At 42.6% G+C, this 23,332-nt stretch overlaps 1 protein-coding gene across 4 annotated transcripts; it reads left to right on the forward strand.

Moving 5' to 3' along the window:
* Nucleotides 1-5,264: 5,264 nt before the first annotated feature.
* On the forward strand, nucleotides 5,265-13,765 carry eef1a1a (eukaryotic translation elongation factor 1 alpha 1a). 4 transcript variants are annotated; one of them, XM_055635215.1, is made up of 8 exons: nucleotides 5,265-5,286; nucleotides 6,511-6,692; nucleotides 9,748-9,927; nucleotides 10,021-10,317; nucleotides 10,970-11,120; nucleotides 11,544-11,800; nucleotides 11,983-12,217; nucleotides 12,312-13,765. In XM_055635215.1, the coding sequence occupies exons 2-8, from the start codon at nucleotides 6,549-6,551 to the stop codon at nucleotides 12,434-12,436; spliced, it is 1,389 nt and encodes a 462-aa protein (XP_055491190.1). In that variant the 5' UTR covers nucleotides 5,265-5,286; nucleotides 6,511-6,548; the 3' UTR covers nucleotides 12,437-13,765. The 4 variants fall into 4 exon arrangements, with proteins under 4 accessions (XP_055491190.1, XP_055491188.1, XP_055491189.1 ...); XM_055635213.1 differs by lacking the exon at nucleotides 5,265-5,286 and adding an exon at nucleotides 5,633-5,700; XM_055635214.1 differs by lacking the exon at nucleotides 5,265-5,286 and adding an exon at nucleotides 5,730-5,811.
* Nucleotides 13,766-23,332: the final 9,567 nt, after the last annotated feature.

The following is a 23,332-nucleotide window of genomic DNA, read 5'->3' on the forward strand; positions in this document are numbered from 1 at the left end:
GTCGATAAAATGATTGTTTGTAAGGGCAGATTTTGATGACTGCTTTAGAATAAGAAACAAAAAGAAAAAGGGCTCAGAGATTTAGGGAGGGGAAACTAGAGATGAGGGCTCTGATAGCAGGGTGATTTAAATTTGGGGAGATCAAAACACTATAGTTCTGGATAATCTCATGTGTTCAAAGGTAGAGAGTGTTGGAAGGCAAAAAGATTTTCTTGGGAGAAAACGTCCTGATATTCTTCAAAGTGATATACTTTTTTTCCACTATATTTGCATGCGGTCTCACTCATTGTTCGCTTTAGATGTGGCCTCCTTTAGATCAACGAGACCAACCCCTTTCGCCAAACACTTGTGCTTGGTCTACCAAGGCCTGCGGGATCTCCTGGTTACTAACCATTTGAACCACCCCTTCTCAATCCCATAATTACCTTTCTGTCCTGCGTCTCCTCCATTGCCAGAGTGATGCCATACAAACTGGAGGAACAGCACCTCATATTCCACTTGGCTATCTTACAACCCAATGAGATGACAATTTAATTCCCCAATTTTAGGTAACTAAACTACATCCCCACGCTTTTTTCTTTCCTATGCCCCACCTGCATGCGATGGGGCACCTATTTCTCCCACTGTCCCGCCCCACCTATTTCCCTTTCTGACTTCACATTTTGTGTCTCATCTCTGCTGATCACAATATTTTGTCTTTTTTCCATCTCTTACCTTTGTTCACCTGTCTGCCAATCCAAAATATCGCCCATCCATGTTTCCCACACATATAGCCTGACCATCTCTCCGGCACTTTGATTCTTTTATTGTCCATCTTATTTGATTACATTTCACTAATCTTTAATCTTAATTTCTCAAATTTTGTCACATATGGTATTTGGTAACCAATAATTATCTGACAGATTATGAATAATTGCAGACACCTTACTGCCTGCCTTGTCTTCGTCAATTATTTTGCTGTTAAAAAATTTTATATATATGTTCATCCAGAGAACTGTGCATGTTTATAATTGGAGCATGGGTAATGCTCTTGGCCATAATGAAACCCTGGTGTAAACCATGTTGTACTGGTAGTTTATCACACCTTAGCATAATTATATCATTTTTTTACACAGATGACACAGCAAGTAGTATAGTTGCCTTTTAATCATAACTGCGTTCAATCCTCTGATGAAAGACACAAAATGCTGGAGTAACTCAATGGGTCAGGTAGAATCCCTGTAGAACATGAATAGTTGACGTTTACGGTCTGGACCCTGTGAAGGTTTTTGTGCCTTTCCTTGGTAAACCAGCATCTGCAGTTCCTTGTTTCTTCAATCCTCTGATGCTGGCCATGTGGAGTTTGCACATTCTCGTTGTGATGGTGATAGATTCCGTGCCACCGACCAACTTATAATTCCATGGATTCTATCTACTTACTTTCTTAAATAAAGAAACATCTGTAGAAGTTTGTGAGAGTTGTTGGGGACATGCCAAACTTCCCAAGCCTTCTTAAAGAAGTGGAGACTTTGATGTACTTTTAAGGATGTAGAGCCATTGGTGTGCTCATTTAGTACCTCGTATACATCCCCAGACTCCACGCACAAATTCCCTCATTTATCCTTGATAAATTCCCGACCTTCTCTGTGGTTATTGTCTTCTATTTAATCTGGGTGTAAAAAGCTTTAGGATTTTCGTTAATCCAACTTGTCAAAGACATTTCCTTTACAAACTCTTTGGTCATCCCAAGGTTCCCTTTCTTTGGCATCCTTACTGGATCATGTAAGTTTCGAACATCGATCAATTAGCCTTTAAACTACTCAGATGTTAAGTGACTTACCTAATAACAACTGCTCCAAATGTACCCTCCCGAACTTCTGTCTAAAAATATTGAATTTAGCACCTTCCCGAAAAGTCCAGCCTGCTCAAAACCATTTTAAACCATAAACCATATAACAATTACAGCACGGAAACAGGCCATCTCAACCCTTCTAGTCCGTGCCGAACACGTATTCTCCCCTAGTCCCATATACCTGCGTTCAGACCATAACCCTCCATTCCTTTCCCGTCCATATAGCTATCCAATTTATTTTTAAATGATAAAAACGAACCTGCCTCCACCACCTTCACTCGAAGCTCATTCCACACAGCCACCACTCTCTGAGTAAAGAAGTTCCCCCTCGTGTTACCCCTAAACTTCTGTCCCTTAATTCTCAAGTCATGTCCCCTTGTTTGAATCTTCCCTACTCTCAGTGGGGAAAAGCTTATCCACGTCAACTCTGTCTATCCCTCTCATCATTTTAACGACCTCTATCAAGTCCCCCCCCCCCCCCCCCCCTTAACCTTCTGCGCTCCAAAGAATAAAGCCCTAACTTGTTCAACCTTTCTCTGTAACTTGGTTGCTGAAACCCAGGCAACATTCTAGTAAATCTCCTCTGTACTCTCTCTATTTTGTTGACATCCTTCCTATAATTAGGCGACCAAAATTGTACACCATACTCCAGAATTGGCCTCACCAATGCCTTGTACAATTTTAACATTACATCCCAACTTCTATACTCAATGCTCTGATTTATAAAGGCCAGCACACCAAAAGCTTTCTTTACCACCCTATCTACATGAGATTCCACTTTCAGGGAACTGTGCACAGTTATTCCTAGATCCCTGTTCACCTGCATTCTTCAATTCCCTAACATTTACCATGTACGTCTTATTTTGATTTGAAACATCCTAGAAATTAGGTGCAGGAGTAGGTAGCACCTGCACCGCCATTCAATATGATCATGGCTGATCATTCAGTATCCCGTACTGCCTTCTCTCCATCTGCCATCCCCTTTCAAGGGCCACCACTCCCTCTTAAATATAGCCAATGAACTGGCATAAATCTGTGGCTCCAGAGATTCACCACTTTGAAAAAAGTTCTTCTCATCTCGGTTTGTCCTGCCAAGATGTAGCACCTCACACTTATCAGCATTAAACTCCATCTGCCATCTTTCAGCCCACTCTTCCAACTGGCATAAATCTCTCTGTAGACTTTGAAAACCTACTTCATTATCCACAACCTCTCCTATCTTAGTATCATCTGCATACTTACTAATCCAATTTAACACACCATCATCCAGATCATTGATGTACATGACAAACAACAGTGGACCCAACACAGATCCCTGTGGCACCCCACTAGTCACTGGCCTCCAACCTGACAAACAACCATCCACCATTACTCTCTGGCATCTCCCATTCAGCCACTGATGAATCCATCTTGCTACTCCATCATTAATACCTAACAATTGAACCTTCTTAACCAACCTTCCATGAGGAACCTTGTCAAAGGCCTTACTGAAGTCCATATGTACAACATCCACTGCTTTACCCTCATCAATTTCCCGAGTAACCTCTTAAAAAAATTCAAGAAGATTAGTCAAACATGACCTTCCAGGCACAAATCCATGTTGACTGTTCCTAATCAGACCCTGTTTATCCAGATGCTTATATATTATCTCCAAGTATCCTTTCCATTAATTTGCCCACCACTGACGTCAAACTAACAGGTCTATAATTGCTACGTTTACTCTTAGACCCCTATTTAAACAATGGAACAACATGCGTAGTACGCCAATCCTCCTGCACTATTCCCGTTTCTAATGACATTTGAAATATTTCTGTCATAGCCCCTGCTATTTCTACACTAACTTCCCTCAATGTCCTAGGGAATATCCTGTCCGGACCTGGAGACTTATCCACTTTTATATTTTTCAAAAGTGTCAGTACTTCCTCTTCTTTGAATCTCATAGTTTCCATAGCTACTCTACTTGTTTCCCTTACCTCACATTCAATATCCTTCTCCGTGGTGAATACCGAAAAAAATAAATTGTTGAATATCTCCCCCATCTCTTTTGGGTCTGCAGATAGCTGTCCACTCTGACTCTCTAATGGACCAATTTTATCCCTCGTTATCCTTTTGCTATTAATATAGCTGTAGAAACCCTTTGGATTTACTTTCAAAATGTTGCATTCAAGTGTAAGTTTAAAGATTCGCTACAGTGTGCAGCAGATTACACAATTTCAATCTGAAAAATGCAAAAGTTCCCTACCGTGGAAGGGGGGACACCCCCCATCCCCCCCTCCTCCCTCCCCGTCGCTAGCTCTCTCGCGATTTCTCACTCTCAACTCTCACCCATTGTTGGCAACCCTGCATAGCTTACTTTTCTGAGCAGTTAAATTGAGATACAAGAAACTACAGATGCTCAAAGTTTGTGCAAAACACAAAGGGCTGGAGGAACTTCGCGGGTCAGGCAGCATCCGAAGGGAAATGGACAATGTTTAGGGTTATGACTTCTTCAGACTGATTGGAGTAGGTGCTCAAAGCTAGAAGAGAGAGGCAAGGATGGGACAAAATCTAGCAAGAAATAGGTGGCTATAGACGAAGTTGGGATCTTTTTTGTCTAAAAAAAGTCGCAGTTTGGACTATAAAATGGGAGTTCTACTTGGGAGTGTTCTTTTCTTACCTCCGTGAAATCAGGAAAGGATTACACTCGTGCGAAAGGATTACACAAAGCTGTGAGAGGTGAGGGAAACACCTCTGAGTCAATTTATTATGAGCCTGCCGACTCTTTCCTAAAATGCTCCACGTTGCCCTTGCCATGTCAAGAGTCGTGGACTATAGAAACAAGTCATTCAGTCCATTGCGTCCACACCAACAAACCCGCATGTCTTGGGAGTCGTGGGAGGAACGAGGGTGGGACCCACACAGTCGCAGGGCTGCCAGTTTTACAAACTCCATACAGAACCATCACTGGAGCCCTGAGTGGTACCACTTTGTAACCGTGGATGGTTTCACAAGAGCAGAAAGTTTGCATTCCAAAATCCCAGGAACAAATTTAAAAAATGCAACCTGGCTATTCAATACAAGATCGAGTGAGGGATGCTGCACTGTCCAGAGTGCTGGGTTGCAGTTGCATTATTTACTGCTCTCCAAAAGGTTTCCCAGTTAATAGGCACTGCTGAGCCTCCGTTATTAAACCACCTTATCAGTTTATAATCTCCGCACTTTATTGGATTTGGCTAAATACACACAAATGGTTGTAGTGCTCCCTAGATTAGACGTGCGAGTGCGCTGCAAAGAGCGTCGGCAATGCGTGGAGGGTGCGAAAGGCGCCATGGCAACACAAGCTCACGACTTCCTCCGGTTAGTTTTCCCGACGGCTCGCTCACCTTTCTCGCAACCCGCCGCCGAATTCCTGGAGCAAAAAACTACGTGGGAAAAGGGAGAAGAAGCAGCCTGCAAACAACAACAACAAAGCCACCGTGCGGGCTCGAGTAGAGTAGGCGGCCCCGGGGGGGGGGGGGCGACGGCGGTTGTTTATTTCAAAGCTCGAGGCGGTTGTGGAGCGGCAGCGCGGGTAGGTGTTGACTGGCACCTGCAGATGCGGCGCGAGGGAGGGGATGTGTGTGTGTGTGTGCGCGCGCGTAGAGGGAGATACGATCTTTGGAGATGACGGTGGGGTTGGGGTTGGGGTGATGACGGTACGGGGGGAGTGTGGGGGAGGGTATGGGGGGGGGGGGGGGGTAACGGTGAGTGGGGGGGGGGAGGGGCAAGAGCGTGGGGGAGAGGGGGGGGGGAATAGAATTGACGTCAATCAGCTGACCCCCCCCCCCTTATTAAAGCCGTGGCGCAGTCGCTTTCCCTCCCCGTGTGTGTCCCGAGCGCGCGTGTAGCGGGTAGGTCGGGTGATCACGGGCTCGGTCGCCCTAAGGGGGTGGGCAGGGTGGATCAACAGTCCCCTCCTCCCTCCCTCCATCCATCCATCCATCCTTTCCTCCATTCATCAGGTCTGAGAAGAGGCGGTTGATGCTGCGGAGGGAGTCCGAGAGATAGCGAGGACGTGCGCGGTGATGGTGGTGGGAGGAAGGGAGGGATGGATGGATGGAGGGAGGAGGGCGGGAAGGAAGGAAAGAAAGAAAGAGGCTCCACTCTATTGTGTGCCGATCCCGACCGAGCTTCGAGGAAGATGTCGGCGGGAGAGTTACACTGGCCCCGGCACCCGACCGACTCTCCTCATCGCGCTGTGGCCGGCCGGCTTGCCTCCTCTATTGCACGGCACGGCGAGCACCCGAGCACCGACAGGTGCCGTCTGCTTGCTCTTAGTCCGTGTCCTCCTCCCGCGACACCCCACCCTCGTTGAACGCCGGCGGCTACCCTTCACCTTGAAGTCAATGACTGCTTGTGGTTACGACCTTTCCCTTTCCCCGGGGGCATCGTCTGGTTCCCGGTTAATCAGAAAATGGCCGGTGTGCCGGAGCTTGGTGCGGGGGAGCTCGTTCGGCTCCGAGTCAAAATGGAGGCGAGCAATGGCGTGTCGTAGACTGTAGAGGACGATGCAATTGACACATCCCTGGTGGTGGTCGCGCAGTTGTTGTAGTTCATCCATGGGTCTGGGTGGCGGGTGGGATCTTCGTTAACATTTACCCATCTCCATTCATCCCCCCCCCATTTGGCTTGGCTTCATTCTTCTCCCTCTCCTTTGTAAGATTGATCAGGTTCGTGGTAATATCGTCCACCAAACGCCATGGGCAAAGAAAAGATCCATATCAACATCGTCGTGATTGGACACGTAGATTCTGGCAAGTCGACCACGACTGGGCACCTGATCTACAAATGTGGTGGCATCGACAAGAGGACCATCGAGAAGTTTGAGAAGGAAGCTGCTGAGGTGAGAACAACGTGGAGACCAAATTTCCGTGCCTGTTAATCTATATCTGGAATGTTACTTTGCAAATCTTAAGTGCATACTTTTCTAGGCTAATTAACATTTAAAAAAAAAAATCATATTATTGACTTCAAACCTTCCACTGGCCCCCCACCCCCTCATTCTTGTTTTTACTATGCGTGGTTTCTTGTGCACCCAGGCTTTTGTGCCGGGAGAATGCGATATTAATGTTAAAATTTGAAGAATATATTGCAGATAGCAATATCTTCAGTTGAATTTGAGCCTGTCAATTTGCTTTCCTCCATTCCTATTGAACTAAGTGTTAATATATCCATTGTGCTCTGGACAGAAAGTTAATAACTTCGTAGTGTATACTGTTTTGTGGTTATCTTCAACATTGGTATTATTTCTTCAAATGCACTGAATTAAATATGAATTTTAAATCTATTATAATTGGATTATGTATTGCAGTTCAATTTGTGGCTGAAAATACTTATATGCTGAAAGGGTCAAAATCGTCATTAGACTAGTATGAGTGGTGAATTGAGTTGCTGGGATTTTTGTATTAGCATTTTACCATTTACCTGTTCGTGCAATTGCCTTTGAAAAGAAATATTTGGATTTTTTTTTAAATGCAGTAGTAGGTTGAACTTCCAAAGATAATAATTAGGTTGGGGTGTGTGATTGGCTATTGCCATTGGTGTGGATTTAAAGTAATTTAGTCTGCATTGTATCTGAGTAAACGTGGAATAAATTGGTTTCCTTAACAGAGCCATCAAATTGGTCTTTTTTTAAACTTTCTCGGGGATACTAGTAGATACCATTGTGCTAGCTGGTGCTGAGTAAGTGACCTGCACATGCAGAGATTTTGAAAATAAGTAAAAACATATTGAATGCCAATTGTAATAGCATTATTTGTAAGGTCAGCACCCATTCTTATCACATGTATGCTGAGGCTGTTCTTACCACAAATTGTTTGAGGTCCACTTTTTGATCTCAGTTTTGTTTGTTCTGAATGATCTTCAGTGTTAGTACTGCAAAGCCCCATGCAAACAATGCGAATGACACACGTGGTTTTATAAAGTGGTGACTTTATATTAAATTGAATTCACACACACAGTAATACCAGAACTTAATAACACAAGTATAAGAAATGAGAGCAAGAGTACGCCATACAAACTGATTAAATTTGTGGCCATAACATTAGTTTCCTGTCCGATGCCCATAATATGCAATTCCCTTTTAGACCAGAAATCTATCAGAAATGTGTGTAGAGGCCTCCACGGTTGACATAGAGGATACAATTTAGATTTGCAGCCTTTTTTGGTTGTTTTTAAACCAAAGTGTATTCCAAATTGGAATAATGTTCAAATTGTCTCCAGTAATCTGGTATCTATTGGTTACCATTGTCAAATCATCTCCAGGTAGATATTGATTATTTACCAAGTCCCTAATTACATCCACAAATTGTAATTCCTTTTGTTTAAAAAAAATCACCATAAATTATTAGACGAAAAATTCATTTAGCCGTTTATTCCAGCAAAGAATATATTTCATAACTGATGAGAGAGAGATGAGAAGTATATAACCTCCCAACACCTAAAAGTCTCATGGATAATTTATATATGACAGACTGCTGTTTATTGACTACAGCTTGGTGTTCCACATAATCAACCCCTCCAAATTCACTAAGTTCCAAGACCTGGGTTTGCACCTTCAATTGCAACTGAGTTCTTTATCAGCCGACTCATTCAGTGCAGATCAGTAATATTTCTTTCTCACTGACTATCAACACAAGTGTGCCTCAGGGCTGCCTGCTTAGTCTCCTGCTCTACACTGTACACCTATGACTGTGGCTAAACACAGCTCCTATGGCACCTACAAATTCACTGATGGCACTGCACTTGACTGAAATGCTGTTGGGATGAGTCGGTGCATCAGTGTGGGATAGAACATCTGAGTGAGTGATGGCATAGGAATAACCCTTCTCTGTGCCAATAAAACCAAGGAACTAATTGTCGACTTCCGAAAGTGACATTGGGAGACCACGTGTGAGTTCTTATGTGGTGGAGAGAATCAACAGCTAGTATATAGATACCATCACAAAGGTGGTGCAGCAGTGGCTCTTGTTTTCTTAAAGGTTTACGGAAACATATGTCAGCAAATACATTGAACTTCTACAGAAAGTATCCTGATGGGTTACAATATGGCCTATAATAGCAATTCCAACACAGGAGTGCACGAGGCTGAAGAGTGATACAGCCTTGTCAATTACAGGCACATTCCACCCCACCTCAAGAAGGCGGCATTATCATCAAGGATCTCTTGTCATTCATGAGCTCCGCTATAAGATCTTTGATTCATGCCACGCCCTCTTGCTGCTAACCCTGGGCAGGAGGTACAGAAATTGTGCACCACCAGTTTAAGATCTTAAATTGACCTACACAACCCTAATCCTACGTTAGCCGAGGAACATTACAGACATCCTCTTGCACTGCCATGGACTTGTTTTATAATTGTTTTTGTAGTCTTTTTCTTTTCATTGTCTTGGATATATTTTTATGGTTTATTTATCTAACTGCCTCTGCTACAAACAAGATGTCTATTGTTCCTCATTGTACTCGTGCATGTGACAGTAAATACTTAAAGAAATTATGTAAAGATATGGAAGAAAGACAGTGCTGGAGCAACTCAGCGTGTCAGGTAGCATCACTGAAGAATATAGATAGGGGTCGTTTCAGTTCGGTGTCCTTGTTCAGACCCTAAAGTATGTGTAATCGCATTTACCTAATTTTAACAAGGAATTATGAATGCGAGGTGGGTGAGAGACAAATGTAAATAGTGTAGCCCTGTGAGTTGCTTACTTTGTTTTAAAGGGAGGATAATGGGCCATTCCTCAGCATATGAAATATTAGGAGACTTACATGGCTGTCTAATTGCAAACATGCAGTGTTGCTTCAAAACAAAATACCCAATTTTAATTTGGGATTATGTTGTCATGTAATTTCAGCCTTTCCTATAATATGGTTGTACTATTAATTGCATTTTACCCTTCTAGATGGGCAAAGGTTCTTTCAAGTATGCCTGGGTGTTGGACAAGTTGAAAGCTGAACGTGAACGTGGTATTACTATTGATATTTCTCTATGGAAATTTGAAACCAGCAAGTATTACATTACCATAATTGATGCCCCAGGGCATCGCGATTTCATTAAGAACATGATTACAGGTACTTCACAGGTGGGTATGTGCAAAGTTGAGAGTTGCCATGTGACACTTTTTTTTAAAAACCCTGACAATTAGTGAACAAGGACATTTTTTTTAAATTTGTAGGCTGACTGTGCTGTACTGATTGTTGCTGCTGGAGTAGGTGAGTTTGAGGCTGGCATATCCAAGAATGGCCAGACACGGGAGCATGCCCTGCTGGCTTACACTCTGGGTGTGAAGCAGCTGATTGTTGGAGTAAATAAGATGGATTCTACTGAGCCACCATACAATCAAAAGAGATATGAGGAAATCGTCAAGGAAGTTAGTACCTACATCAAGAAAATTGGTTACAATCCGGATACTGTGGCATTTGTACCAATCTCTGGCTGGCATGGTGACAACATGTTGGAGCCTAGTCCTAATGTAAGTAACTTCAAAGCCAACTGAATCTTTTGATGCAAACAAAAGGGCAAATTCACATCAGTTTAATGTGTTACTAATAATAACCTCCATTCAGCAATCTTGAACTAAAGAGAATATAAGCAATAGAAGCAAAAATGTACCTCTGCTCTCCCATTCAGTAAAACCATGGCTAGTCAATGACTTCATTGCCAATTTCTTGCATTAACCCAAATAGAAGAGCACCAATCTTATTTAATGGTGGAATGAGCTTGAGAGGACAGGTGGATACTCCTCTGAAATTGCAACCGTATATCGACTTGATTCCTTTGTCTATAAATCTATTGATCTACTCTGAATGTACTGAGTTACTGAGCCTCTGCTACCTCTGGAGAATTCCAAGAATTCGGTTTCAAGAAACGACTGTCATGAATGGCTGATACATTGGAGTCAATCTGGTGAACCTTCGTTGCATTTTTATCGTTCTACGGATATTGGGAATGGATCTGTGCATGAGACTTGGATAATACTCCTTTTCCTTTATATATTGTTTTTAACTTCTTGACATGACGAGGTGCAGACTTTTTTTTTGTCTTGTCGACTCTTGGGGGAAAAATAGAGGATATTTCATGAACTGCATTTCAATCAATAAGGAAAAAAACTTTATATTACACAGATGACTTGGTTCAAAGGTTGGAAGATCAATCGTAAGGAGGGTAATGCTAATGGAGTTACTCTTTTGGAAGCACTGGATTCTATCCTGCCACCACAAAGACCAACAGAAAAACCTCTTCGTCTCCCACTTCAAGATGTCTACAAAATCGGTGGTAAGTATCAGTTTTCATCTTGGAACAGTGGCAAAGAAAGAAACTCTGTGGATTTTGCTTTCACAATAAATAGTGACATAACACCCATCCTTAGATAGCCAGAAAGCTAATAGTCAGCAAACTAATAAATACGACAAAGGTCCTTGGGATAGTTGATTGGTCAGAAATTGTATCCACGTTGTCCTGTTGGTGGGGAGGGGAGGGGGGGTGGGGTTCAGAGGGGTGATGGTGGAAACAGTGATAGAGCATAGCAATTTTGTTTTGGACAAAACTGTCATGTAATCTAATTTGTCAACACTTCATATCTAGTTACTTAAGACATTTGGGTAGTGTTCACTTTTGTATGTAGTGCATTAAACCTTGGTCTCACTGGCTGCTAGTGTGGTTTGAAAACTTGGAGTGCTAACTTTTTTTCCCCCGCAGGTATTGGTACTGTACCAGTGGGTCGTGTTGAAACAGGGGTCTTGAAACCTGGAATGGTAGTTACATTTGCACCTGTTAACGTCACAACAGAAGTAAAGTCTGTTGAAATGCATCATGAAGCCCTCTCTGAAGCTCTGCCTGGTGACAATGTTGGCTTCAATGTTAAAAATGTGTCTGTAAAAGATGTCCGTCGTGGCAATGTTGCTGGTGACAGCAAGAATGATCCACCAATGGAAGCTGCCAATTTCACTTCACAAGTCAGTTTTATATTAGTATTTCTATTTTTTGCTCCTGTTTATGTATTATTAGGATCCTTGGTTCTTATAAATTAACGTTGTGGCTTCAGTTTGTTTCCTATAAAATTGTAATAGTTTGGAATCCAAAGATTTAACCTGCATTCCTATGAGGAATTCCAGTAATGTTATTCTGTTTAATACAGGTAATTATCTTGAACCACCCAGGGCAGATTGCCTCTGGCTATGCTCCTGTCTTGGATTGCCATACTGCTCACATTGCTTGCAAGTTTGCTGAGTTAAAGGAGAAGATTGACCGTAGGTCTGGGAAGAAACTAGAAGATAACCCCAAGTTCTTGAAGTCTGGGGATGCTGCCATTGTTGAAATGATTCCAGGCAAGCCCATGTGTGTTGAGAGCTTCTCTGAATACCCACCTCTGGGTAGGTTCAATCACTACATGGATTAGATGATTTTTCACTAGTCATGTGTGACAGTACAAAATTATATTTAGCAAATATTTTTCAAATATTGCAGGTCGTTTTGCAGTCCGTGACATGAGGCAAACTGTGGCTGTTGGAGTCATCAAGGCTGTTGAGAGGAAGGCTACTGGTGCTGGCAAAATCACCAAGTCTGCTCAGAAGGCTCAGAAAAGCAGATGAATTTTACATCTGTCAGCTGCTGCTCCAGTCTCTACATTTGGAGGCCCTGTTTTAGAATGGATGATCACAGTTTACCATTTAAGCTCCATAATTATAAAAGACTGGTTAATGATCAAAATGCATCGTAAATACTTCAGAAGGAAAGGATTGTGGACCATTTCATTATTCTTGTAGCAGTTTTTTAAGTTGGTTTTAAAAACTACTTTTAAATAGAAACCAATGCCTTGGCCAGCAATTTGGTCACAGAAATTAAAATAGTTAACAAAACAGAATCTCTTTCTCAGAATTTTCCAAGGATTTTTTTGCCACTTGCAATCTAAAACTACTGTTGGCTTTACTCTGAAGTAAAATAACAGGAGTAAGCTATTCATCAGAATATATATATATTCAGTTTGGCCATATACATTAGTTTGCCTTTGTTCCATTCCATACCACTTGACATCATTACAAAAAAATATAGTAATTAAATTTGTGACCATGCATTCATCCTAAAACAAAAGGATGTTATGGTTAAATCTAATATTTCAGTTATCAAAGTGCATGAGATTAGTTTGCTGAAAAACAATAGATAAATGCTTGTTGCATTGTTTATGGGATAACCTTATCTTGGGTTTGTTTTTTTTAATAAAATATAATGTGGACCTTGGTTGCTTTAAACTTTCCAGTTTTTGATCAGCTGATTCCTTGGTTTTCATAATTGGATGGTCATGCAAAGAAAGTGGATAATACAAATTTTATTTATAGTGAAAAGACAAAGTGCTGGAGTTGAGCACTATACCTGCCCTCTATGTTATTTATTTTTTTTAAATCACCTGTGACCAATCTAATCCTGAATCTCAGTACAGTTTGTTTCATCTTTCCTTCACAATAACATGAACCTTGACTGTTTGCAAATTAAACTTGGTTATTTGGTAATATGTGGACAAGTAACAAAGTACCCACCTATTCTAAAATATCTACATGCTTTCCAGAATGTATCACCAAGTAAAGAAATCTACCAAAAATCTGGGCTGTGTATACCCCTTCTCCCTCAACATGGTTGACTGTTGTCATCTTCAGGGCAATTAGGTTGAATAGGGAATATAAGCTTGACCCATCGTGTGAACATTTGTTTAGTTTAGCTGAAACTGTGCTTTTATAGTTGTTGATATTTGTTATTGCAGTGTCAGTATGATGATCTGTGATTGACCGTTAGAACCTGTCTCCCTTTCTCTGCTGCCTGTCATGCACATTGTGTTGTGCCTGTTTGTGCAAAAGTTGCAAAGTAATTTAAGGTTCAGTGTTTAAATCTTTGTTTACCATTAAAAATCAAAAAGATATTCAACACAATCATCACTGCTGCTTGCTCTCATAGTACCTTTTGTAATATTGCATAAATATTGTATCAATATAACAAGTTGTCTGGAATTACGCAGCTGAAAACATAGCTTGAAAAAGCTTTTTTTCCAATTTATATCCTTAATAATTATGGCTTCTGTGGCTCCTGTTATTCTTACTATGATTGCAGCTCCCCGTGGTCCCCTGAATCCTTTTTTTTTTTTTTTTGGTCTTCCAGGATCGAGATCAACCATGAGCTTCCTTTACTGAATAAAGAGCAGCATGTAATTTGAGTTGCATTCTAGTTAGGACACTACCTATTTGTTTCTAATCTTAAACCACTGGTTGTGTTACCATTGACAGTCTTGTTTTTACTATTGCCCACAAGAGGAACTGAATGTAAGTTTGGTGCAAAGGTCATTGTGTTGTACTGGAATCCTTTTAATGCAATTACTGGAGGTGTAAGCATGATGCTACACCTTCCCCATTCCCCTTGATCATAAATATTACCTGCTCCCATGGTTTTCCAACTATTGACTATAATCCAGACTTACCCACTTTTCACTTCTTGCTACTGTTTCTAGTGAATTTACAGTATAAGATTTTGGGCATAGGACTAGCCTCTTGTACTCAAAAGTCCTGTGTTCTGTTGGGGGCCTGCGACCTCCAGTAAAATTGAATGGCATTTTTCTTCAATTATTTGGGCCAATTGCTCAAACATTGGACAGTGTGACTGAAAATGGGATCCTACAGATTCAGTCCATGCTATATTAAGTATTCAGAAAACTAGTGGAAAGAAAACATGACCATATTGCCAGTCTACCTATTGACAACTGCATCTGCCTGGAATGTAGTGAGTTTGGGGCACTTTACTCCAGGGACAAAAAAGATGAAAATAGTTAAATTCCACAAACAAGTTGGGGGAAATCAAGTTAGTCAATTCAGTCTGAAGAAGGGTCTCGACCCGAAACATCGCCAATTCCTTCTCTCCATTGATGCTGCCTCACCAGCTGCGTTGCTCCAACATTTTTTGTCTAGTCAATTGTAAGGTAGCTTTTATATTATACCTTCAAAGCCTATTTGTAAAATTGAAGCTAGTGGACATAAAGGAAGTAGTTGGATGGTTATGCTTGATGCAAAAGGTAATCTGAGCTTCAGTTACCTCCAATTACTCCAAGCCTCTCTGTTGGTTAACCTATTCCATCAGAGTCAGAAGAGGGTATGTTTGATGATACAGTTTGGTTTGCTTTGACATTCATAATTAAGCAGTATTTGGTTGTATGTAGCAGAATGTTTTCAACATTCAGTCTTAGACTGGGACAAGATGAACAACATTTGTGCTGCATGAGTGCTGGGGATGAAAAGTCTCCAAGAACTGATGAGCCAGTTCGCCTTGGTATTGTATTAAATATTATGGAGTCAATAATTACCAGAAACTCCAGACTTGCAGCTCTGTATTGGTTTTGACATCCTGTGCTAATTGGAGATGCTAATTACCAAACTTTCTGTGCATATTACTTCATGCTAGGGTTATTTAGCCAGAAAATGCAGCCTACCAGAGGATTGGGAGAAATGCAGTCCAGCAGAGGAGGACAAAGGGCTTAATTAGGAAAGGGAAAATAGATTATGTAAGAAAACTGGCAGGGAACATAAACTGACTGCAAAAGTTTTAAAAGATATGTGAAGAGAAAAAGATTAGTAAAAACAAATGTAGGTCCCTTGCAGTCAGAAACGGGTGAATTGATCATGGGGAACAAGGACATGGCAGACCAAATGAATAACTGCTTTGGTTCTGTCTTCACTAAGGAAGACATAAATAATCTGCCAGAAATAGCAGGGGACCGGGGGTCAAATGAGATGGAGGAACTGAGTGAAATCCAGGTTAGTCGAGAAGTGGTGTTGGGTAAATTGAATGGGTAAAGGCCGATAAATCCCCAGGGCCAGATAGGCTGCATCCCAGAGTACTTATGGAAGTAGCCCCAGAAATAGTGGATGCATTAGTGATAATTTTTCAAAACTCTTTAGATTCTGTAGTAGTTTCTGAGGATTGGAGGGTAGCTAATGTAACCCCACTTTTTAAAAATGGAGGAAGAGAGAAAACAGGGAATTACAGACCAGTTAGTCTAACATCGGTAGTTGGGAAACTGCTAGAGTCAGTTATTAAAGATGGGATAGCAGCACATTTGGAAAGTGGTGAAATCATTGGACAAAGTCAGCATGGATTTATGAAAGGTAAATCATGTCTGACGAATCTCATAGAATTTTTCGAGGATGTAACTAGTAGAGTAGATAAGGGAGAACCAGTGGTGTGTTATATCTGGACTTTCAGAAGGCTTTCGACAAGGTCCCACATAAGAGATTAGTATTCAAACTTAAAGCACACGGTATTGGGGGTTCAGTATTGATGTGGATAGAGAACTGGCTGGCAGATAGGAAGCAAAGAGTAGGAGTAAACGGGTCCTTTTCACAATGGCAGGCAGTGACTAGTGGGGTACCGCAAGGCTCGGTGCTGGGACCCCAGCTATTTACAATATATATTAATGATTTGGACGAGAGAATTGAATGCAACATCTCCAAGTTTGCGGATGACACAAAGCTGGTGGGCAGTGTTAGCTGTGAGGAGGATACTAGGAGACTGCATGGTGACTTGGATAGGTTGGGTGAGTGGGCCAATGCATGGCAGATGCAGTATAATGTGGATAAATGTGAGGTTATCCACTTTGGTGGCAAAAACAGGAAAGTAGACTATTATGTGAATGGTGGCCGATTAGGAAAAGGGGAGATGCAACGAAACCTGGGTGTCAATAGTACACCAGTTATTGAAAGTAGGCATGCAGGTGCAGCAGGCAGTGAAGAAAGCGAATGTATGTTAGCATTCATAGCAAAAGGATTTGAGTATAGGAGCAGGGAGATTCTACTGCAGTTGTGCAGGGTCTTGGTGAGCCCACACCTGGAGTATTGCATACAGTTTTGGTCTCCTAATCTGAGGAAAGACATTTTTGCCATAGAGGGAGTACAGAGAAGGTTCACCAGACTGATTCATGAGAAGTCTGGACTTTCATATGAAGAAAGACTGTATAGACTTGGCTTGTACTCGCTAGAATTTAGAAGATTGAAGGGGGATCTTATAGAAATGCACAAAATTCTTAAGGGGTTGGACAGGCTAGATGGAGGAAGATTGTTCCCGATGTTGGGGAAGTCCAGAACAAGGGTTTAAGGATAAGGGGGAAGTCTTTCAAGATCGAGATGAGAAGAGCATTTTTCACACACAGAGTGGTGAATCTCTGGAATTCTCTGCCACAGAAGGTAGTTGAGCCCCGTTCATTGGCTATATTTAAGAGGGAGTTGGATGTGGCTAAGGGGATCAGGGGGTATGGAGAGAAGGCAGGTACGGTATACTGAGTTGGATGATCAGACATGATCATATTGAATGGCGGTGTAGGCTCGAAGGGCCGAATGGCCAACTCCTCCACCTATTTTCTATGTTTCTGTTTTGTAGGCTGTGTTGATATTGTAGACCATGCCAGTGTGTCAGTTTCAAAGAATCTGCTTTCTGCATCTGTCTCTTAAAAAGTCCATTAGCAAGATAAAGGTCTTTACCATTCAAGTCCTTGATGGAAACCTAGAAGGCATCTTGCAGCTTTTTTGAAACCTCTTACCTTGCAATACATTTTGTCTAGTGAGGTGTACTAGTAAATCAGATCTTAGTTTACTGGCCCCCTTTTACTACCCATTGCCCTAAATCCATCATCATACTCTTAGAAACAGATGAGTCAATAAAAATCTGCAGAGCCTGTTCCTATTCAATAGAAATACTGGACTTGCTGTCTGAGAATAAAGTTCAAAATTACTGAGTACAGCCAGACTACAACCCATGTTACCCTCGGACAATTTTATGAATATACAGTATTTGAGTTTAAAGCTTTAGACATTTTTATATTACTAGAAATAAAAACAAATAGAAGGTGATAACCTAAAATTCTTTGAAACGTCATTGCACTTTATATTGGGGAAACAATCTCATACGTCTATAATGCACTTATATCTTTCCTCATTCTGAGGAAGCATTCATTCATTACACTTCCATCTTTACCAACAATCTTGTAATACCTTGTACAACTGCAAGCATCGCAATACCTACCTATTAACTTTCCCCTCCCATTACCCAAGGAACCGAATGCTGCTTCCAGCTATCAGGGTTAGCTCTGTTGATTTAGTATACTGCATTCAGTGCTTGTGATTTCCACACTAACTTCTGGCCTTGCTCTCTTTGACTGTTCCCATGAATCCCAATGTAATTTCAAGAAAAAGTACTTGCAACTCAGTCAGTTATTCCTGCCTCCAGTCATCAGATGCAATTTAAAAAAAAAAGTCTTCACCAGCTTAACTCTGGTATTCACTTTCCTTTAGTCTATGCTATTTATTTTCACAATACATCCTTTGTCTTTTCAATCTTCCAGCTCAAACATGTTTATTTTCTAATTTATCTTGGTTTGATGAAGCTGCCAGGCCTGCTGAGTATTACCAACATTTTTTGCTGAAATTTCAAGGTCAGTATATCTGGAACACATTGGCATATTTGTTTAAGAATTGAGAGATAAAAGGATTAGAATTCTCCAGATGAGCAAAGTACTGTGCATCGTAGCAAGACCACAATTTTATTTCAAGTCATTTGTAACCATTTGCTTCCTATACCCACTTGTTAACTTTCTGCATTTTAGAATCAGCACCCCAAGATATTACTATACACCAACATTGAAAGTTTTCTGATTTTATTTCTTACACCAGTGTATACATCTGTATTTCCCGAATTATGTTCTACATACCACCTTGCCTATTTAATTAATTGGCCTATTTCTCTTTGACGACTGCATCTCCTCTTGGTTCGCTTTCCCAGTTGGTTTTGCGCCATCAAAAAATTTGAATAGATCCTTTTCACCTATGTCGTAACGTGGTTTGTGGTGAGCACGACTGATTCCTTATTGCACATTACCAATAACAGTCTGTCAATCGGAAGATGATCCTTTTATTACCATTCTGTTATATAATCGCTCTCTTTCTGTTAGCTGTTATGTTATATTCAGGAAGCCTTTGATAAGGTCCCGCACGGGAGCCTGGTGACTAAAATTGGAGCACATGGTATTAGTGGTAGGGTGTTGACATGGATAGAAAGCTGGTTGGCAGACCAGAAGCAAAGAGTAGGAGTGTACGGGTCCTTTTCAGAATGGCAGGCAGTGGCGAGTGGAGTGCCGCAAGGTTCGGTGTTGGGGCCGCATCTGTTTAACATATATATTAATGATTTGGAAGAGGGAAGTAGGAGCAACACTAGCAAGTTTGTGGATGACACAAAGCTGGGTGGCAGTGTGAACTGTGAAGAGGATGTTAGGAGGTTGCAGGGTGACCTGGACAGGTTGAGTGAGTGGGCAGATGCGTGGCAGATGCAGTATAATATAGATAAATGTGAGGTTATCCACTTTGGCAGCAAAAACAAGGGGGCAGATTATTATCTCAATGCGGTTAGGTTAGGTAAGGGGGAGGTACAGCGAGACCTGGGTGTCCTTGTACACCGGTCACTGAAATTTGGCGTGCAGGTACAGCAGGCAGTGAAGAAAGCTTATGGAATGTTGGCCTTCATAACAGGATTTCAGTATAGGAGTAAAGAGGTTCTTCTGCAGTTATATAGGGCTCTGGTGAGACCACATCTGGACTATTGTGTACAGTTTTGGTCTCTTAATTTGAAGGAAGGACATCCTTGTGATTGAGGCAGTGCAGCGTAGGTTCACGAGATTGATCCCTGGGATGGCGGGACTGTCATATGAGGAAAGATTGAAAAGACTAGGCTTGTATTCACTGGAGTTTAGAAGGATGAGGGGGATCTTATAGAAACTTATAAAAGGACTGGACAAGCTAGATGCAGGAAATATTTTCCCAATGTTGGGCGAGTCCAGAACCAGGGGCCACAGTCTTAGAATAAAAGGAAGGCTCCGGAAGCAGAGCCAGCCAGGACTTACCAATGCGAGGCTGGCTGAATTCGGAGCTGTGGCGGCGTTCCGGCGGCATGACTTGGGGCTGAGGCCGTGCTCTGGTGGTGGTGGCACGACTCGACTCGGGGCTGAGGCGGCGTTCCGGCGACGGCGACCTGAAACCGGGGCTCGGCTGCGGGCCAGTGGACGACATCGTCGGGAGCTTGCAGGTCACAGGTTGGTGACCTGTTTTTACGGAGCTCCCGCGGCAACAGCTGCGTCCGCTGGACCGGAGGGCGGCAGCTTCGACAACCTCGGGCCACGGAGCTTGAACTGGCCCGTTCGCGGAGCTCGGTTGAGCCGCGGGACTGAATTACCATCGCCTGGTGGGGTAACAACATCGAAGGCCTGGATCGCCTCAGCGCAGAGGGAGAATAAGGAGGAAAGAGACAGTGACTTTAAGACTTTTGCCTCCATCACAGTGAGGAGGTGCCTGGCGAACTCACTGTGGTGGATGTTAATTTGTGTTTATTGTGTGTTTTGTTATTTTTATTATATGTATGGCTGCAGGCAAGGAAATTTTGTTCAGACCGAAAGGTCCGAATGGCAAATAAAGGAATCTAATCTAACCTCTAGCCTGACAAGTATTTGGTGGATACAGGCGAGAGGTTTTATTGGTAGATGGGTGGACATAGGCCAAAGATGAGGAGAGAAGAGTAAATTATGAGGCTGGTGGAAGACGGGGAGGAGAAAGTGATGTGATCTGACTGGAGCACAGGAAAGGGGATAGAATGGGAGTGGTGGGATGGGATGTTACCAACATTTCAATGTTTATACCATTGGGTTGAAGCTACGCAAGCAGAATACGAGGTGCTGTTCCTTCGGTTTGTATGTGACCTCACTCTGGCAATAGAGGAGGCCCAGGATGGTATGGGAATAGAAAGAGAGGAAAAGATAGTTTTAACAACTGGGAACTGCAGCCAGCCTATGCTGGCTATGTGCATGTGTTTGGGATAACGGTAGCCCAGTGTATGCTTAGTCTTGCCGATGTAAAGGAGACTATATCAGTAATTCCGAATGCAGTAGATGAGGTTGAAGGAAGTGCATGTGATCCTCTGTCGCACCTATAAGGGCAGCTCGGGTTCCTGGATGAATGTGAGGGAAGAGGTGTTGCATCTGTAGTTGCTGGGGAAAGTACCTGGGATGGGGATGGTTTGGCTGGAAACAGATGAGTGAACTAAGGAGTTGCAGAGGAGTTGGTCTCCCTGGAAAGTGTAAAGGGATGTAGATGTGAAAAATGGTGATGCAATCATGTTGAAGGTAGCGGCAATATCGGAAAATTATGTGTTGAATGTGGGACACTGGTGGGGTGAAAGGGAAGAACTCTATCCTTGTTCCATCTCGGGGGAAGGGAGTGGGGGCAGAACTGGGAGACAAAGAGGATTACATCAACATCAGAAGGAGGAATCATGTTTTACTAAAAGACCACATCTCAGTGGCCAAGAGTGGAAAGCCTCATCTAGGAGCAAATGCGGTGGAGATGGATAATTGGGGACGGCGTATTTGCAAGAGGCAGGGTGGGAGGAGGCATAGACCAGATAACTCTGGGAGTCATTTGGTAGATGTCAGTTGCTGGTCTGTTCCTTATAATGGAGACAGAGGTCGAGAAAACAGTCAGAGATACCTGGAGATTCATAGGGCGACAGCAGCACAGTGATAGTTGCTGCCCTACAGCTCCAGAGACCCGGGTTGGATCCTGACTATGGTTGCTACCTATACGGAGATTGCCCTTTCTCCCTGTGACCGCATGGATTTTCTCCCATACTCCAGAGGAACAGGTTTGTAATTGGCTTCTGTAAGTGGTAAAATTGTCCCTAGTGTGTGTAGGTTAGTTTACGGTGTGATCGCTGGCCCGCGAGGACTGGTGGGCCGATCGACCTGTGTCCATGCTGTATCGCTGAAGTCAAAAGATAGTCCAAGTGAATTTGAGGAAGGTTTGGAACTAGTGGTAAAGTGGATGAAATCAATGAGTGCACGAGGTAGCCCCGAACGGGCTTGTCTATGTAGCAAAGAAAGAGATGGGGAATGGTGACTGTGGCGGTTCGTGGGGATTGGGCCACTCCCTAGTTCACGCACCCGCTACAACAGTGTTTTTAGAAGAAGGTCTGTTCAACGTAACCAACAGAAAGGCAGGCAGGTCTAGGGCCTATGGATTTAAGGTGAATGGCTCAAGAACGTGTGGCATGGGGGAATAAATTTGGATTACCTGGATTAAGCTTGCAAAGAGGTTCACTAGACCAATGTCATCCTTCTTCACTGCAATGATTATATGATTCACCTATTCCTTCCCTGTAATTGTTTATGCTGCGATAACAGGGACAGGATCAGATTCACCACCAGATGGAGTGCCAGGATTAAGAGACCTAATACAAGTTGCTATTTTTTTTTATCCTTCATTGTGTTGACTGTAATGTTAATTCTCCAGTGCAGAGCAAGGGCAATCTTTCCTTATTTCAGGGCTCTTGATCATATGAATTGAACAGTTACAAGTTGCTGGTTTCATAACTAAGTCCAGAGTTTCTGCAGTGAGATGCCAGGTATAAGTACAAAGCACAAAGTGCTGGAGGAACTCCGTGGGTCAGGCAGTATCTGGAAGGCAGCGTTTTGGGATAGGATCCTACTTCAGACTGATTGTAAGGAGAGTCGGGAAAGGGGAGGGCTAGTACAAAGCCTGGCAAGTGAAATTCATGAGGGGGTTGATTGATAGATGACTTTCCTGCTCTCCCCCCCCCCCTCTTCTCACCCCCTTCCACCTATAATCCTATTGTTCACCTTCAAATGACAAAGACCTTCACCTTTATTCACCTATTAATTGCTAGGCCTTGTTCTGCACTTTTCTCTGCTTTCTCCTCACACACCCCACTACATTTAGTTTGAAAAAGGGTCCTGATCTGAAAAGTGGCCTGTTCATTTCTTCCAGCAATGCTGCTTGACTCACTGAGTTACGGCAGCACTTTGTGCCTTGTTTTGTCTCCTTCTTAGTTCTGACAAAGGGTATTTGACCTGAAGCGTTATCTCTATTTTCCTTCCCACAGATGCTGCCCGACCTGTTGAGTATTTCCAGCATTTTCTGTTCTATTATATACGAGATGAGTAGAGGCGGGGTCAAGTCGAGTACCCAAGGTGAGGTATAGATTCAATCAAGATGCTGCTTGCAACAACATCACACACACATGAATGTAGACAACTCGTACACACCCCTGTCCCACTTTCCCGAGTTACTCATGAATTCTCCCGAGTTTTCCCCTTGATTAAAAATCGGGGAATGTCCGTAGGAGTCTGTAGATATTTCGTAGAGGCTTGTAATGCCAGCCGTCGGTACTCGGGGCATCAGGTAAAGGGCCTGTCCCACTGTACGAGGTAATTCAAGAGTTCTCCCGAGTTTCGCCTGATTCGAACTTGGAGAATTACGGTAATAGCTGTTCGTAGGTACTCGGGGCTCTTGTGGACATTTTTCAACAGGTTGAAAAAACTTCACGAGCTCACCGCGTTTGCCGAGTACCTGCCATTTGAGTTACGAGCCGCTAAGAGACATAGAAACATAGAAATTAGGTGC

This window comes from Leucoraja erinacea, chromosome 5 (genome assembly GCF_028641065.1).
Source record: "Leucoraja erinacea ecotype New England chromosome 5, Leri_hhj_1, whole genome shotgun sequence".
Classification (NCBI taxonomy): Eukaryota; Metazoa; Chordata; class Chondrichthyes; order Rajiformes; family Rajidae; genus Leucoraja; species Leucoraja erinaceus.